The sequence below is a fragment of the Cebus imitator genome, unplaced genomic scaffold (assembly GCF_001604975.1).
Source record: "Cebus imitator isolate Cc_AM_T3 unplaced genomic scaffold, Cebus_imitator-1.0 Scaffold11, whole genome shotgun sequence".
NCBI lineage: Eukaryota > Metazoa > Chordata > Mammalia > Primates > Cebidae > Cebus > Cebus imitator.
In genome coordinates, this window is record NW_016107326.1 from 11,148,769 (window position 1) to 11,164,409 (window position 15,641).

Here is a 15,641-nt window from a genome sequence, read left to right on the forward strand (position 1 = left end):
ATTTACAGTTACCTTTGGTTATACATTCATAACTACAAACCTCTGTGAATTGTTTTCTGATCTAGGCATAACTATTTTATAAAAAATATATATGTACATTTCATGGTATACTTTAGATAAAACTACTTACAAGGGCACCAACTTTTAGCTTTCTTTAAAATGTTATTTATTTCTGATTGGCTGTATACAAATGTTTTGTGGCTTATAGTTTGAAATAAATAAAAGAAAAATAACCCTGGGTACGGAAAAAAGTGTAGGATTAATGGGAGGCCAGTGACAATCTTTGGTTGGGATAGTTTTGGTTTCTAAGCAGACAGGCTGGTTTGGAATGAGTAAGGCCTCTGTTGCAGAAGATCCATTTCTGGCTTGTTGGATCCACTCTTGCTTTCAGACATCTGATTTTCTTATTTCAAATCCCTGCTCATTTACAAATGACCAGGAAAGCAGAAAAATTAGGTGAGGTAGACAGAAAGCTATTTTTTAATAAGAAGATTTACTTTAATGATGATAAAATGCAGTGACAACCTCAAAGGAATGGTCAAGTATTGGACTTTTAGTTATCATTGTGATCATACATTCTTGTTTATTTCAGTTTCAGCACAAATATTAATAACATTTTCTTTCAGTCCTCAAACTGTCCAGGTTTGGTTTATAAGATATATGGTCTCTTGTCTATTACTAATATTGAGAGTTCCCAACACACTGAATCATTAAAAGAAGGGCATGATTCTTACCAGAAAAGAACACTCAAATACATATTAAGAAAGTTGTGGCTTATTTTGTTCACAAATAAGAGTAAGCCACAAGGGAAAGTTGATGGAAAAGTCACAAACATAAAGTTGAATTCTCAGGATAAAGAAAGCCAACACTTTACTGTGCTCTAAATCTTTATTTTTTTTCTGCAAGCTGATTGGAGTCACAGTCTATATGAGAGCACTTTGAAGCTTAATTTGAGATCTTTTTTTCAAAGGTTCTACCCAGACAATATGTGAAACTGCTTCAGCAAACTTGGAAAGCTAAAAATTTCAGCTGACCCTGCCAGGATTTTAACCTGTGGTTCCAGAGAGTCTAAGTATTGCACAGCTGATGTTTGTGCCACTAAGCCAGCCCCTCCAGAATTCGCATATGACTGCAGTATATTTGGCAGTTGGCATATAGGCTTGACTGCTTGTCTGCTTTCCTACTGGGAAGGAGTATTACATGAAGAATCCCTCGGCTGACCTTTGCTTGCTTTATTGTACAGCATCATTGTTTAAACCCATAACTCTAGTGGATGAACATGGGATAGTTTCAGACAACCTATTGTGCTTCCAAGACATCCTATGGATTTCTGACTTTCTCAGGACTTAAAGGTCTTTATTCCTGTTTGAAAATTCACAAATCTTTGAGTCTAGCTAAGCTAATTCAGTTCTTTGCTTTTAGCAGCAGTGCATGTGGTTTTACTAGTAAGAGTGTGTGTGTGCATGAGAAAAGATTGAGTCATTAAAATAACAGAAAGTCTCAATTATTTTAAAATTTGTATCATGCTGAGGGCACTCAACGGTTATACTTATAAAATTAAGACAGTTTTAAAAATGAATGTCGACGGCTTTTGCTTCTGAGTGGTCATATCTAATGTACAACATTAGACTTCTGCTTCTGCTGGGAGTAGAGGGAAATGTAAGCCTGTAAAATACAGCTGTTGGCCTCAGGAGCTTGCCATTTAATGAGGGAGGTAAGACATGCCTGTGTGGAAAGATAAATAGCAAGATATGTGTTAAATAATAACAAAAGACAATAGTAGATGAAATAAACAAGACAGTGCATAGGGTGAGCGCTCATGGAGAGGCACAACTGGTCTTTGAAGTTCAGATATGAAAGATCAGCAGAAATTGCAGAGGTTTCAGAAGGCATCATTGAGGATGTGGGCTTACACTGGGCACTTAAAAGTGAAGCAAGGTGGTGAGAATGTTTCAAGTATGAAAAATTAATTTAGTAAAGGTACTTGTGATCTTTCATTGTGTAGTCCCTCAAATTGAATTTCATGTGAATAAAACTTTAATTTCTTGAGTGCGGAAGCTACTGTGGAACTTGCTATTTTCAACTTCTGGGCCAATATTCCAGTACAGATGAATAATCTTATTGGCATAATTATATTTTAATATTAAAAAATAACATTTTCTTTTTTATAAAACTAATACTGCTTATGATATAAAGAAGACAATACAAATCGCTCATGATTCTAAAACTAGGGCAGGCAACTGCTAACATTTGGTAAGCTTCTTTCTGATACTTTTTTCTACATATTTGAATGTGCATATATGAACAACAAAGATATACACTCTTGTACTCTGCCAAAAAAAAATTGCCATTACACTGAAAGCATTTCCTTTTCTACTGAGGAGTATAACCTGGATATGACTGAACTCAAAAATGAATTTGTTTCACTAATAATCGTGTCTGTTTTTTTTTATTTTGGCTCAAGTTTAGGGGTGATTTTGACTAATTTTAATATTAAGATACTTTAATTTGTTTATAACAGTAAGAAATACATTAAACTTTAAGAAGTGAGATTAAAAGTGATGTAGTATGATTTGTGTGCTTTTGACTGGGATTTAATTAGTTTTTTATGAGCATATTTTAAAATCAAATTATGAAAACTTCTATAAGTATTCTATCAATAATGTTCTTACATAAAAACATTTAAAATGCACTGTTAACATTTGCAAAGAAATAGAGAAGCAATATTTTACTTTGTAAATTATGTCATTTTTTTCTCTATAGCCTGGCATAGAAGATTAAAGAATCAAAAAAGCGCCAGGGAAGGGCCAACAGTGCTTATAAACGAAGACCAAGAGTTGGCTGAACTGCGAGGTCTGGCAGCCGGAGTAGGCCTGGCTAATGCCTGCTATGCAATACAGTACGTAGCTTTGGCCATCATTGTGGAGCACCTAGGCAAAGGGTGGGCAAAAGCAACGAGAGTGCCTATGAATTCCACATTTCCCAGGACTGTGATGGTTTATACCCATTTTTCTGGCATCATTATTAATAACTTCCTCTTCCACTCTCAAATGTGGAATGGATGGCAAATTATGTGGTTATAAGAAAAATATAGAAAAGTCCATTATTTTTCAGTGTTTTATCATGTAGCTCAAAAACAAATGAAAGAAGGAGAAAAATGCTACTTTGACCAGAATAGATGATAACATGGTTGGTTCTCCTGGGGGCAGTGTTTGAGAGGAGAGGAGTTTCAGGAACCTTGTGTACGTGGTCAGCCTTACGTCAGTCTTACTCCATTTCAGAAGGTGTATGATGATTGCCCACAAAACCTTCTTAAGACAGATGAGTTTTGAACTTTTGTTGTCATCATAATTAAGGAAAATATTCAAGTGTCTTATGCAAAGGTTTATTATATTAGGATCAATGCAAAAAGGAATTACATGGTCATAGGCCTTGCTTTCAGAAATGTATAATGCAAGGTGTAAAAACAAAGGATTTGAAGTAGATACAAAGGTAATCTAAATCAAGTGTTTAGAGGTAACTTTCCTTTGAGCAAATATCTGCTACTCAAGATTCTGTATTCAAAATTGAAAGCATTTTTAATATAGCAGCTTTCCCCCACCTTGTAGTGTTCCCAGTGAGAAACTTGACTTTCTAAAAGTTAACCTTATGGTGATGGGGGTGATATTTTTTGGTCATAGTAAATTTTGTTTTATGTAAGATGTCACATGTGTCAAATAGTTAAAAGAAAACCTTATAAACCCGGATGCATTTGTGCTAATTTGCAATAGATTTTACACAAATTGGTAATCTGAAGAAGTTAATATCTACTAATTTTGACACAACAAGTAACAATAAAAGTCTTGAGACAATGCATACACATGTACGTTTTTATCAGAATTAAGTGGGCTATCATGCTCTGTTTGGGTAAAGGGTGGTAGTATAGGAAAGTGTATTAGGAACACAAAGCTCCACATCACCATGTCACATAGAACACACAGTGCCGCAAAGCCATGAGATCTTTCTTTCTTTCTCAAACACAGTTACCGATACCTACACAAATTTGTATACCCTATATATGTGGAGGGTGGGGAGACAAAAATGTTGCTATTTTACAGTACTCTTCCAACGCAAGAGGAGATTGAAAATCTTCCTGCCTTCCCTCGGGAAAAACTGACTCTGCGTCTCTTGCTGGGAAGTGGAGCCTTTGGAGAAGTGTATGAAGGAACAGCAGTGGACATCTTAGGAGTTGGAAGTGGCGAAATCAAAGTAGCAGTGAAGGTAATGTGGATCTTAGAACTCCTTGAGACATTATATCCCCATGTCTACAAGGACTGACATGGGTATAATTATAATAAAAATTGAGTGCTCTTTGTTGAAAAGAGCACTGGTAGAATGTCGAAGCCTATCCATAATTATAGAAATCACATTTTAAAGAAGCATTTCCTACATAGGAACACTCTGTAATCAACAATCTCCAGGGTTTGCATTACCTCTAAGGCTACTAATTAGCTAAGACCTATCAGACAATCATTTTCCTTCAAACATGCAATAAGAGAACCGGAGCTGTAAAACACATTCTTAGGGTACTAGACCAAGGGTTAGCAAACCTTTTCTTAAATGGGCAGATAGTAAATATTTTAGGCTTGCTGGCCATACAGACTCTGCCGTTGTATTGTCATAGACAATATGTAAATAAATGAGTGTAGCTATGTACCAATAAAACTTTATTTATGAACACTAAAATTCGAATTTCATATCATTTTCATGTGTTATGAAATAATAGTATTCTTTTGACTTTTTCAACCATTTAAAAATGGAAAAGCCATTTTCAGATCAGAGGTATACAAAAAGAGGTAACAGTCTGGATTTGGCCCACAGGCTGTAGTTTGTCAGTCTTGGACTACATGATTATTTATCATGGTATATTTAATGTATTTTTAAGGAAGCACTGGATATTCTGTTATATTTTTGTAAAACTTTCCTTTGATAAAGGGAGGATGAATCTTTTACATCATTGAGCAGTATCCTGATCTCTGCTTTTTAGAAATATATTGCTTTCAGGGTGAGCTATACAACTAGAAAAGTTGGCAAAATTCTCTCTGCTTCCAAATGATGTAATTCAAAAGTTCTTTAACTTACCCCCACCTTCATTGTTTTAAACAAATGTTTATTTCTCACATAACAAGATGACTGCTGGCTTTGGTTCAGGCTAGCGTGTCAGGTCAGAGCCAGTATCTCGGAAATTATCTTGGCTTTTGTTCATGCTTGCTGCCTCATTGTTCCAAGACGGCTGCCAAAGAGGCAAGCATCACATTTTCATACAGGCCAGGGAGAGGGGGAAAGATGGTGGGAAATGCACATGAGCAGGAAGGCAAAAGTCTTCAAAGCTCCCTCCCTGCCTCAGCAGTTTTTCTCTTATATACCATTGACCATCACTGAGTTATATGACCACCCCAGTTTCCAATGGAGGCTGGAGAATTTCAGAACGCAGTTTTCATTGTTAGCTTTGATCAATTGCTTGGGACTGGGAACCTTACCTCCAAGAAATAAATTGAACGCAAGGAGACGGGAAACGTATTGAGAAGAACATTTTGAAAATTAAGAAATTGGCCTAAACAACAAAACTTGGTCTCTTAAAATTTCTACCTTTTGGAGGAACATTGTGTAAATATTACTAGACCTTTTTATCTTGCCTATTCTTCTACTAGCAATAACAGGAGGTAACATTTGAAAGGTTTACATAATGCATGTACATGCTTTATCTAAGATCTGTTTCCAGCTTTCAGGGTAGATATTATAAAACAAACAGAACAACCTCCATTAACTCACTGAGCTCACCGAAATGTTTGCTATACTGATTCCTGACTTGTTTTCATGTTGCACAGACTTTGAAGAAGGGCTCCACAGACCAGGAGAAGATTGAATTTCTGAAGGAGGCACATCTAATGAGGTAGTTCTGAAATAATTTTCTCTTGATATGGGTGAGAAGTTTTAAGTCTTCTTGACTTATTTTTAACATTCAAAATGACCCGACATAACAGATCATGCCGAAAACAAACATGGTTCAAACATTTAAATGGAACTACATCTGCAGAGCAAGTAGTCTATTGAAGTCAATTTTCTAAGCCTGGGTATAGGTACTTCTCAAGCAAAAGGTTCTCCTTTCTTTTATCTTCAACAAGGAGAATGTTTTGCAAGTGACTTCTGAAGCTGTTTGGCTTTTGACATGCTTGTGTTCATCTAAATGTATGATAACGGCCAAGTATACCCAGTAAGAAAGAGTTCTCTCAAATGCTATAATGTCAATGAAAATATCCCTTGTCTTAGTAAAATTGTCTGCAACTTTGAGTTTATGGTCATAAAAACTGCTCAATCACATCTTAAAGGGAAGACTTGAGGCAGTGGTTGATTGGGTCTCAAGCTCTGCGTTCCAAGTATTAGGTTAGGACTTACTTGGCTTAATGTCTTGAGAAAAGTGTTTAGCCAAACCTGCATTGCTGAGTTGTTTTCCTGAAAGGGGGAGGATATATTTCATGCCTGTAATGACCCAAAGCACAATGTTTTACAATATCTTTTCAGGGAGACTACTAGTCAAAATTGCTTTCTTTTCCAAAATATGCTTAATACAAATGTTATTTCTTCTAAAAACCAACCTATTTTATCCATACTCACGGCCACTAGGGGTTGCCATATTACCTCCTAAGGTAAGCACACAAACCAGTATTTGGAAAAGGAAGCGTTAGAGACAGTCAGGGGTTTTGAAGGAAACTATTGATAAAGAATTGCTGTGCCCCATAAAGAGTCCAAGGGGCTAGGACTCTTGCCTTTATCACATCATCCTGTGTCTTTCCACCTTTCAGCAGGTTTAATCATCCCAACATTCTGAAGCAGCTTGGAGTTTGTCTGCTGAATGAACCCCAATACATTATCTTGGAACTGATGGAAGGAGGAGACCTTCTTACCTATTTGCGTAAAGCACGCATGGCAACGGTAGGCGGCTGGGATCTAAATATTGGTTTCATACTGCAAATGCCCTATAATTCCCTATTAATTTTCTTTAAATTTAATAGACTGCAGTGGTAAAGCCTTAGAAGACTTCTACAGCAAAAATTTTTTCTATTTCCTTCATGTTAGATTTTGACAATCAGAATCCTTGGTCAACATTCTGGCATTTTCTGATCATGTGAGCTTGAGCCTGCTTTTAGTATTTAATGGGAGAATAAGACCCTCGTTGCCAGAATCACGTTTTTCTGGAGCACAGGGATCATGTGGAGTTGGAAAGCCATATCTCTATACTTAATCTATATGCCTGTCTGTCCCAAATTATATATTTCCAGTCCTGATGTATTTACTGAGTACAGACTTGTATGCCCCTCTGTAGTTGACATATCTATTTGGATTTTAGTAGGCATCTCAAACATATTTTGCCCCAAACAGAGCCCTTGATTTTATATATCCTCCCCTACTCCACCCATCTAGTTCCTTGATTTCAAATCTTTCCCCACATCCATGCTAACAAGCTCTGTCTGCAAGACGCAGCCACAGTCCTTCTTCTCTTGTATCCCTGGTACCTGGAGCAGTGGGTGGCATATTATGAGCCCTGAAAATACCGTGGAATAGCTGACAGGGCCAGGGGTGACTGCCTGCGGGAACCTACTTTATACCTTAGATGAAAACACTTGAAATAAGGCAAGTCACCAAAGTTTAAATCTGGTGGATTTAAAACATTTATTTTTCTATCACAGTAAACATTATATGGCTAAAAATTTAAAATGTGTGACAAAGCATATAGTGAAAAACAGAAGCCCCGTGCACTGCCTCATTCCTACCTCTCAGGTCAGCACATATATTCTGGTATTTACTGCCATGTTCCTAAATAGTCTGCTCATACTGACACATGTTGATTTTTCAATTTAGGGTAAATTGCCCACTATGGAAGAAGAGGATTTAACTCTTTTAGACATCCTCATAATACACCTGTCCAACCCCCACCATGCTACACACAGGAAAACTTTGCTTGCCCCATCTTCCGACAGTTATCACAATTTGCAGATAAACCATCCTTCCAGGTTTGCATTATTAGAACTACTTAGTTATTATTATTATTTTTTGGAGTTGAATTACCCAAGTGTTATTATTGTAAGTTTTTTTTCCTTGGGCTAGTTTAATAAATACCTCTTTTTTTTATTTTGATTTTTTATATACGTAAACTCCTTGACTGAATTGTAACACTTTTCTCAATATGGTTAAAAATATCAGATTATCCAGTACTTAATTTTTTCTTGGACACTTCCTTCCTGGAAACAGTGTGCATGCTTGTGCTGTAGAGTAGCTACACAGCTGCTGTTGTAGGGATTTCCTTCACATTTACCCTGGGAATTTCCCTCAGCTCTTGTCCATGTGGGGTTTTTTCCTTGTATCTCATAACTTTTTGTCTGTTTTAGAAAAGAGAAAGTATGAGAAAGTATGCATGTGCAGCAAAAATCTGCTTTTTAAAAAAATTTTTGAGAAAATGTCCTTTATTTTTCCCTCACACTTCATTGATAATTTGACTGGACTTTTACATTGAAACCTTTTTTTTTTTTTAAGACAAAAACTTCTTGCTCTGTTTCCCAGGCTGGAGTGCAGTGGCACGATCTTGGCTTACTGCAACCTCCTCCTCCCTGGTTCAAGCAATTCCCTGTGACAGAAAGTGACTGAATGGCTACTTTTTTTTTTTTTTTTAAATAAAGTCTTGCTCTGTCACCCAGGCTGGAGTGCAGTGGTGCAATCTTGGCTCACTGCAACCTTTGCCTCCCAGGTTCAAGCAATTCTCCTGCCTCAATCTCCCAAGTAGCTGGGACTACAGGTGTCTGGCTAATTTTTGTATTTTTGTAGAGATGGGGCTTCACCATGTTGGCTAGGCTGGTCTTAAACTACTGACCTCGTGATCCACCCATCTCATCCTCCCAAAGTGTTAGGATTACAGGCGTGAGCCACTGCGCCTGGCTGGAAAACTCTTCATCTAACAGACAAAGCCATTACATCTTTGTTTCTTAGCTTCTACAACTGCCAATAAGAATTCTTTAGCCATTCTGGTTCCTGAACTTATTATCAGTAGTCTGTTTTTTGCCTCCTCCACTTCAAAAATTTGAGGAAAGTTTTATCTGTGGTACTGTTCACTTATAAGAGTGCTTATAAGAAAAGTAACAGTTACTTTGCTAATCATTCCCTTCAGTTCCAGGATTTTTTTTTTCATTGTTTCTTTGATAATGAATAAAATTCCTTATTCCTTCTATTTCTCTGTTCCAGAAATCCTGTTATAATTGATTGATTTGTTTCATCCTCTTATTCTATTACCTGCTCTCTTCTATTTTCTAGCTTTTGTCATTTTGCTTTCTATTTTCATAGATTTCCTCAACTTTGTCCCCTGATCTTTTTATAGAATTAAAAATTTTTGTTAATATATTTTTATTCTTCACAGACTTGTTTGTATTTTGACTGCATTTTATTTTATTTTATTTATTTATTTATTTATTTATTTAATTTATTTATTTTTTTTTGAGACGGAGTTTCACTCATGTTACCCAGGCTGGAGTGCAATGGCGCGATCTCGGCTCACCGCAACCTCCGCCTCCTGGGTTCAGGCAATTCTCCTGCCTCAGCCTCCTGAGTAGCTGGGATTACAGGCACGTGCCACCATGCCCAGCTAATTTTTTGTACTTTTAGTAGAGACGGGGTTTCACCATGTTGACCAGGATGGTCTCGATCTCTTGACCTCGTGATCCACCCGCCTCGGCCTCCCAAAGTGCTGGGATTACAGGCTTGAGCCACCGTCTGGTTTTGTTCACAGATGCAAAATTGTGCTCATCTTTTTTTAGGATATTAATTATGTTTTTTCAAAAAGTGTTAATTTGCTTCCTGAATTGTCTTGGCTTCCTTGTTCCTCTTTGTTTTGGAATCTGATTCGATGTGAAAATCCTTCTCAAAAGTTCAGTATTCTTGGCTGGTTTCATATTTAATCATGAGCCTTACAAAATGATGGTCCAAGGAAGCTATGTGTCCAAGGAAGCTTCCTTTTGGTGTTAGGTGGGACCCTGCTCTTCCCCTGGGGGTCCTCCAGTGTCAGTAACTGAATCTCTTCCCTGACATATGCCAATTCAGCCTGGGAGAAAATTTCTCATTTCTTTTCTGGGCAGTAAATGCCTGCTACATCAACTCAGGGCGTTTAGAGGGGGCTGGAGGTCTCAAGTCTCAGTATGTGGACTGTCACTTAATTTTAATTCTCCTCATTTCAGCACAGTGCATCAGTGTGACTGGTAGTGTAGTATCTCTGAAGTTGGAGTTATTTGGGTTCAGATTTCTGTTATCTGTTTGTTTCCTATAGACAAAAGACTTCATCTGCGGTAGAGGAATCTATGATTCAGTTAGGCCTTAAATAACCTAAACATTCTTCTTGCTTTCAGTCCTTCTTCTTATCCCTGTATTCAGGGATGCCTGCTGCCTCCCATTCTGAAGACTTTATGGGGTTCCATAGTGAAAAACAGCTCAATTCTTGTCTCTATTTTCTGTAGGCAGTCAGCTTTCACCTCTCTTGGCTCTGCTAAATTGCCACTCCTCCATTTGCTTTCCCTCGTCTAGAATGCTTTGTCTGCCATGTCAGTTCTCCTGACATTTGATTTGCCCTTGTGAAATTATGAAAACTTTCCCTGTACTGCCATGTTAGTAAGGTTTGGGGAAATAGTGGAACTAAACATGCACACATTCAGTCTCTCATCTAAACAATAAATTTAATCTGTAGATTTGTCTTGTTTTGTGGTGGGGCTGGGTGTAAGAAAAGAGAAGAGAGGATGAAAAAGGATGGACTGAAAAACACATGGATCTATTTTTTCCAAATCATTTTGATTCATCCAGGATCCTGATGTTTATAAAGATTAGTTCTCAAATGCACTCCAGTTGTTCCACAGCCTTTCCTGCTGGCTGCCAAAGACAGCTTTCAGGGCTTCGTCTCCATCACTGCAACCACAGAGATGTCATTAGGTGCTGAGGCAGAATGAGGGCCTGAGGCCTACGGGAGCTACCACAAATGCTCGCCCTCGTGCAGAGTTCATTTGAGGCCAGCATCTCTCCACATGGGATGCTCAGAGGCACCATACCAGAAGAACCAGCAGAAGACCTTTTCTCTCTCTCCCTGCATTCAAGGACTGTTTACTTGGGTTGAATGCCTAAGAATTGACTGTAACTAGGCCCAGAAAGCTTAGTCTAGTCCTTTGCTTTGAGGATTCAGTTTCTTCATCAACAAATGGAATATTTAATCAAAGTCTTCCTAAGTCTCCTTGTCACATTTTTTAAGACAGAGTCTTGCTCTGTGGCCCACGTTGAAGTACACTGGCATGACCTCAGCTAGCTGCAAGCTCTGCCTCCCAGGTCCAAGCAATTCTCCTGCCTCAGCCTCCTGAGAAGCTGGGACTACAGACATGTGCTGCCATGCCCAGATAATTTTTGTGCATGTGCATATATATATATATATATATATATATATATTTTAGTAGAGGTGAGGTTTCACTATGTTGGCCAGGCTGGTCTCGAACTCTGGCCTCAAGTGATCTGCCTGCTTTGGCTCCCCAAACTGCTGGGGTTACAGGTGTGAGCTATCACACCTGGCCTTAACTTTTGTTAAAAGGATTGTATTAAGATAGAAAAAACAAAACAAACAAACAAACAAAAAAATGTCAAATACGAGTATTCAGTAAATGTGCTGCCTTCCAGATAAAATTCAGTTCACCAAATTTTTGCTGGGTGTTTACTATATAGCAGTGAAGGATGTGGCTCTTGCACTTAAGGGACTTGCTACATGGTAGAGATGTAAGTCACACATAAATAATCCACTTAAAGTAGGAAGTAGGTGGACTCATTAGAGTGCAGTGGAGAATATACTGCAGAAACCCAGAGGAAGGAGACATGATTTTCAACTGAGGAAAGCTGAGGGGCTTCATGGAAGAGGTCTTCTGATACAGACACAACCAAAGCAGGAAGTAGAACAGTAGCTGAACTATACTTTCCCACTGAGTTATGAAAGGCTTTGACTAGGGATAGACTGAAATCAAAGTTTAATATGTCTGAAGTGTTTAACAAGAAATAACAGGTGGTAAGTCCAGGGTAGCATCTACAGTCAAGGAAACCCAACATGGAGTGATGAGGTATCCCAACAGGCTGACACACGGGATATCAGAATGAGGGAATAGTCAGAGATCCAAGCAGGCAGGCAGGCAGGCAGCATTACGAAAATCTGTCAGCAGGGAACAGGGCACTAGCCACCAGAATGAAATTCGGGAGTAAGACCCCAGGCCTAGAGAAAGTCTTCACAGGTAGAGTAGATTTTGCCAAGAGCAGAGGAGGGTTCCATTTACACAGGAACTGGTGAACCACTCAAGACATCCAGCAGAGACTCAGATACAGGCAATGAGAGAGTGGACCTGAATAAGGTTGGAGGGGCATTGCTTTGGGAGTAAGGTCAGAGCCTAGTTATTAGCTGTAGGGTGGTTGAGCAGGATCATGGCAATAGTGAGCCCAGATCATCAGGATTATTCCTAGTTTGGGGGCAAGAGATAAACTTCTTGGGGGAGGTAGGGAGAACAGCACTTAAGAGCATTTGTTTTTAAGAAATTGAGGAACTTGGAGGTTGAGAATCATTTGAGATACTCAGCTAACGCTGCACATAGAAATCAGGAAACAGGAGGACATTCCAGGAGAAAAAATGATAGCAGGAATAAAGAAGACAGGCTGAGAAATGCAGCGTAGGTATAAGGAACTGCAAGTGGACCAGCGTAACTGAAGCACAGACTGAGAGAGGAGAACAATCGGAAATTGGTAGACTTGGAGAGAGGCTGGTGCAGCCTGAGGGTGCTGTGGAGGCTGTGCTCAGGAATTTATAATAGACTCCACAGGAAGTGGGTCACAACAAAGCAAGCTAATGAAAGCAAAGGAGGCTGGAGACATGGGAAATTTTTGAATCCATCAGATTAGGGATGACAAAGGCTTGAACCAGGGTAATTGCAGGGCTATGGAAAGAGACAGACAGTGTAGGAATATAGCTTCAGGGCAGGAACTTTGAATTTCCTCATATGGTACTAATAAAAACTTCAACTGGCTTTTTTTCACCTAGAAATCATTGCAACCAGTACAGGCTCAAGTGTATATTTGTACTGGCTCTCTTAGATGAGAGGAGTAATTTGGAACCTTGAAATAGGGTATTGCTAACAATTTATATGGGGCTTGTATGAGAAACAAGCCCATTGTCGTGACTGGCGAAACAAGAGTGCCATTGGGTCAGTAATTAAACCAACTAGCACTAAATAAGTGATCATTATTGCTACTTACGAGAGCAGCAACTGTTAAGTGCTTGTGTTCTACCAACCATATTATGTAACTTACTTGAGTCTTGCAAGGTCAGTATTATTGCCCATTTTACATATGAGAAATTTGCTTAGTGAGTTAAGTAACTTTAGCAAGTTCACACAATTAGTAAGTAGCAGAACTAGATTTCACATCTTGATCTGTCTGACCTGACACTTGGAGGAGGTCTCTCCAGTGAAAATTCCATATTGCCTCTACTTTAAACATAGCCATCATTTATTTATATATATTTGCATAGAAAACATAAGCTTGTTTTCCTCTATGTTTGAATTCTTATAACTAAAAATCCCTTTAAAATATCAGATACATATATGTATAAGCATATACATGTATTTTCTTATATTCACAAATACATGTATATATTTCATGCAAACTAGAAAACCACCTATAATTTTTCCTTCATTTCTTACAGTTTTATGGTCCTTTACTCACCTTGGTTGACCTGATAGACCTGTGTGTAGATATTTCAAAAGGCTGTGTCTACTTGGAGCAGATGCACTTCATTCACAGGTACAGTTCTCTTCTGGATACAGGGTTATTATGAATATTGGCACAATAGTTACCTGTAGTGTGGGTAAAGCACACAAGATAATTAAACATTTTAATTCCTTCAAAATAGCAATAATTTTAATAAAATGTCTCTTTTATAAATCATTCTACTATAAAGACACATGCACATGTGTTTATTGCAGCACTGTTTACAATAGTAAACACTTGTAACCAACCCAAATGCCCATCAGTGATAGACTGGATAAAGAAAATGTGGCACATATACACCATGGAATACTATGTAGCCATAAATGACAAATGAGTTCATGTCCTTTGCAGGAAGATGGATGAAGCCAGAAACCATTATCTTTAGCAAACTAACACAGGAACAGAAAACCAAACACCACAAGTTTTCACTCATAAATGGGAGCTGAACAATGAGAACACATGGATTCAGGGAGAGGATATCACACACCAGGGCCTGTCAGGGGTGGAGGGCCAGGAGAGGGAGAACTTAGGACAAATATCTAATACATGTGGGGCTTTAAATCTAGATGACGGGTTGATAGGTGCAGCAAACTACCATGGCACATGTATACCTATATAACAAACGTCACGTTCAGCACATGTATCCCAAAACTTAAAGAAAAAAAAAAGCCTCTCTTCTTTACAGACCTACTAGGGTTGCCTGTTTGATTTCCGGAATTTTATTGTTATTATTTTATTAAACATAACTTCTGCCATAGGGATCTGGCAGCTCGAAATTGCCTTGTTTCTGTGAAAGACTATACCAGTCCACGGATAGTGAAGATTGGGGACTTTGGACTCGCCAGGGACATCTATAAAAATGATTACTATAGAAAGAGAGGGGAAGGCCTGCTCCCTGTTCGGTGGATGGCTCCAGAAAGTTTGATGGATGGAATCTTCACTACTCACTCTGATGTATGGTAAGTTTAATGGGACACAGAGTAATGCTGACAGAATCATCAGACCTTAGAGGGGATTTTAAAAGGACATCTAATCATGCTTTTTTAATGTGAGAAAACAGATGATCAGAGACATGAAGTGATTTGCCTCAAGCTAAAGTGAGAGTTGGTGATCATGGTGGGACTATTCCTGGGCCTCAGTAGTTCATGCTCCTCCCTGAATTAGTTTTGTTATGAAATAGATACATTTAATTTAAATATTTTATTACATTCCAAAGTTGTAAAAGCATATGACTAATAGGAATTAGTACTTAGGAATTAATGTCCAAGTGTGTGCCCAAATGACCACTATTTGCGAATGTTTGGTCATTAATTTATTGTAAACTTTAAATCATGGATTCCAAAAAGATTAGGACACTGGGGAGATTTGGACATCTCTTTATTATTTGAATAACACCCCTTATTTTTGTTTGTTGACTCCCAACTTTTGAATAGAACGGCTCAAAATGTAAAGGTTTGTTCAATGACTTTTAAGTTGGGCTGGCCCTAGGCAAAATTAGGGATGAAACAAAATGTCTCAGTGCTGCCAATTTTTAGTCATGCCTTCCCTCTCAATGTTTACTGGCACCGTATCCCCTGCAAACTTAGGAGGAAAATGCTGAAATGCTTTCGTGCTCACCCTTATGTGTGTCTGCATGTCGATGTTCTGAAAGTCTAAGATAATGGAGGCCTAAAGTGAGGTTTCAGACAGGGAGAGAAACAGACTATGAGTGTGTGTATACATGTATGTATGTATGTGTGCATGCATGTGTGTGTGTGCATGTGTTTCTGTGTGTGCATGCATGTGCC

General features: G+C 38.3%; 1 protein-coding gene across 1 annotated transcript in view; it reads left to right on the plus strand.

Moving 5' to 3' along the window:
• The window catches only part of ROS1 (ROS proto-oncogene 1, receptor tyrosine kinase), a 148,916-nt gene that overhangs the window by 114,817 nt on the left and 18,458 nt on the right, over positions 1-15,641 (plus strand). Inside the window, exons 36-41 of the mRNA XM_037727542.1 lie at positions 2,764-2,899; positions 4,098-4,260; positions 5,868-5,932; positions 6,843-6,972; positions 13,790-13,887; positions 14,613-14,813. Of these exons, the coding sequence (XP_037583470.1) occupies positions 2,764-2,899; positions 4,098-4,260; positions 5,868-5,932; positions 6,843-6,972; positions 13,790-13,887; positions 14,613-14,813 (793 nt within the window). The remainder of the gene's footprint in view (positions 1-2,763; positions 2,900-4,097; positions 4,261-5,867; positions 5,933-6,842; positions 6,973-13,789; positions 13,888-14,612; positions 14,814-15,641) is intronic.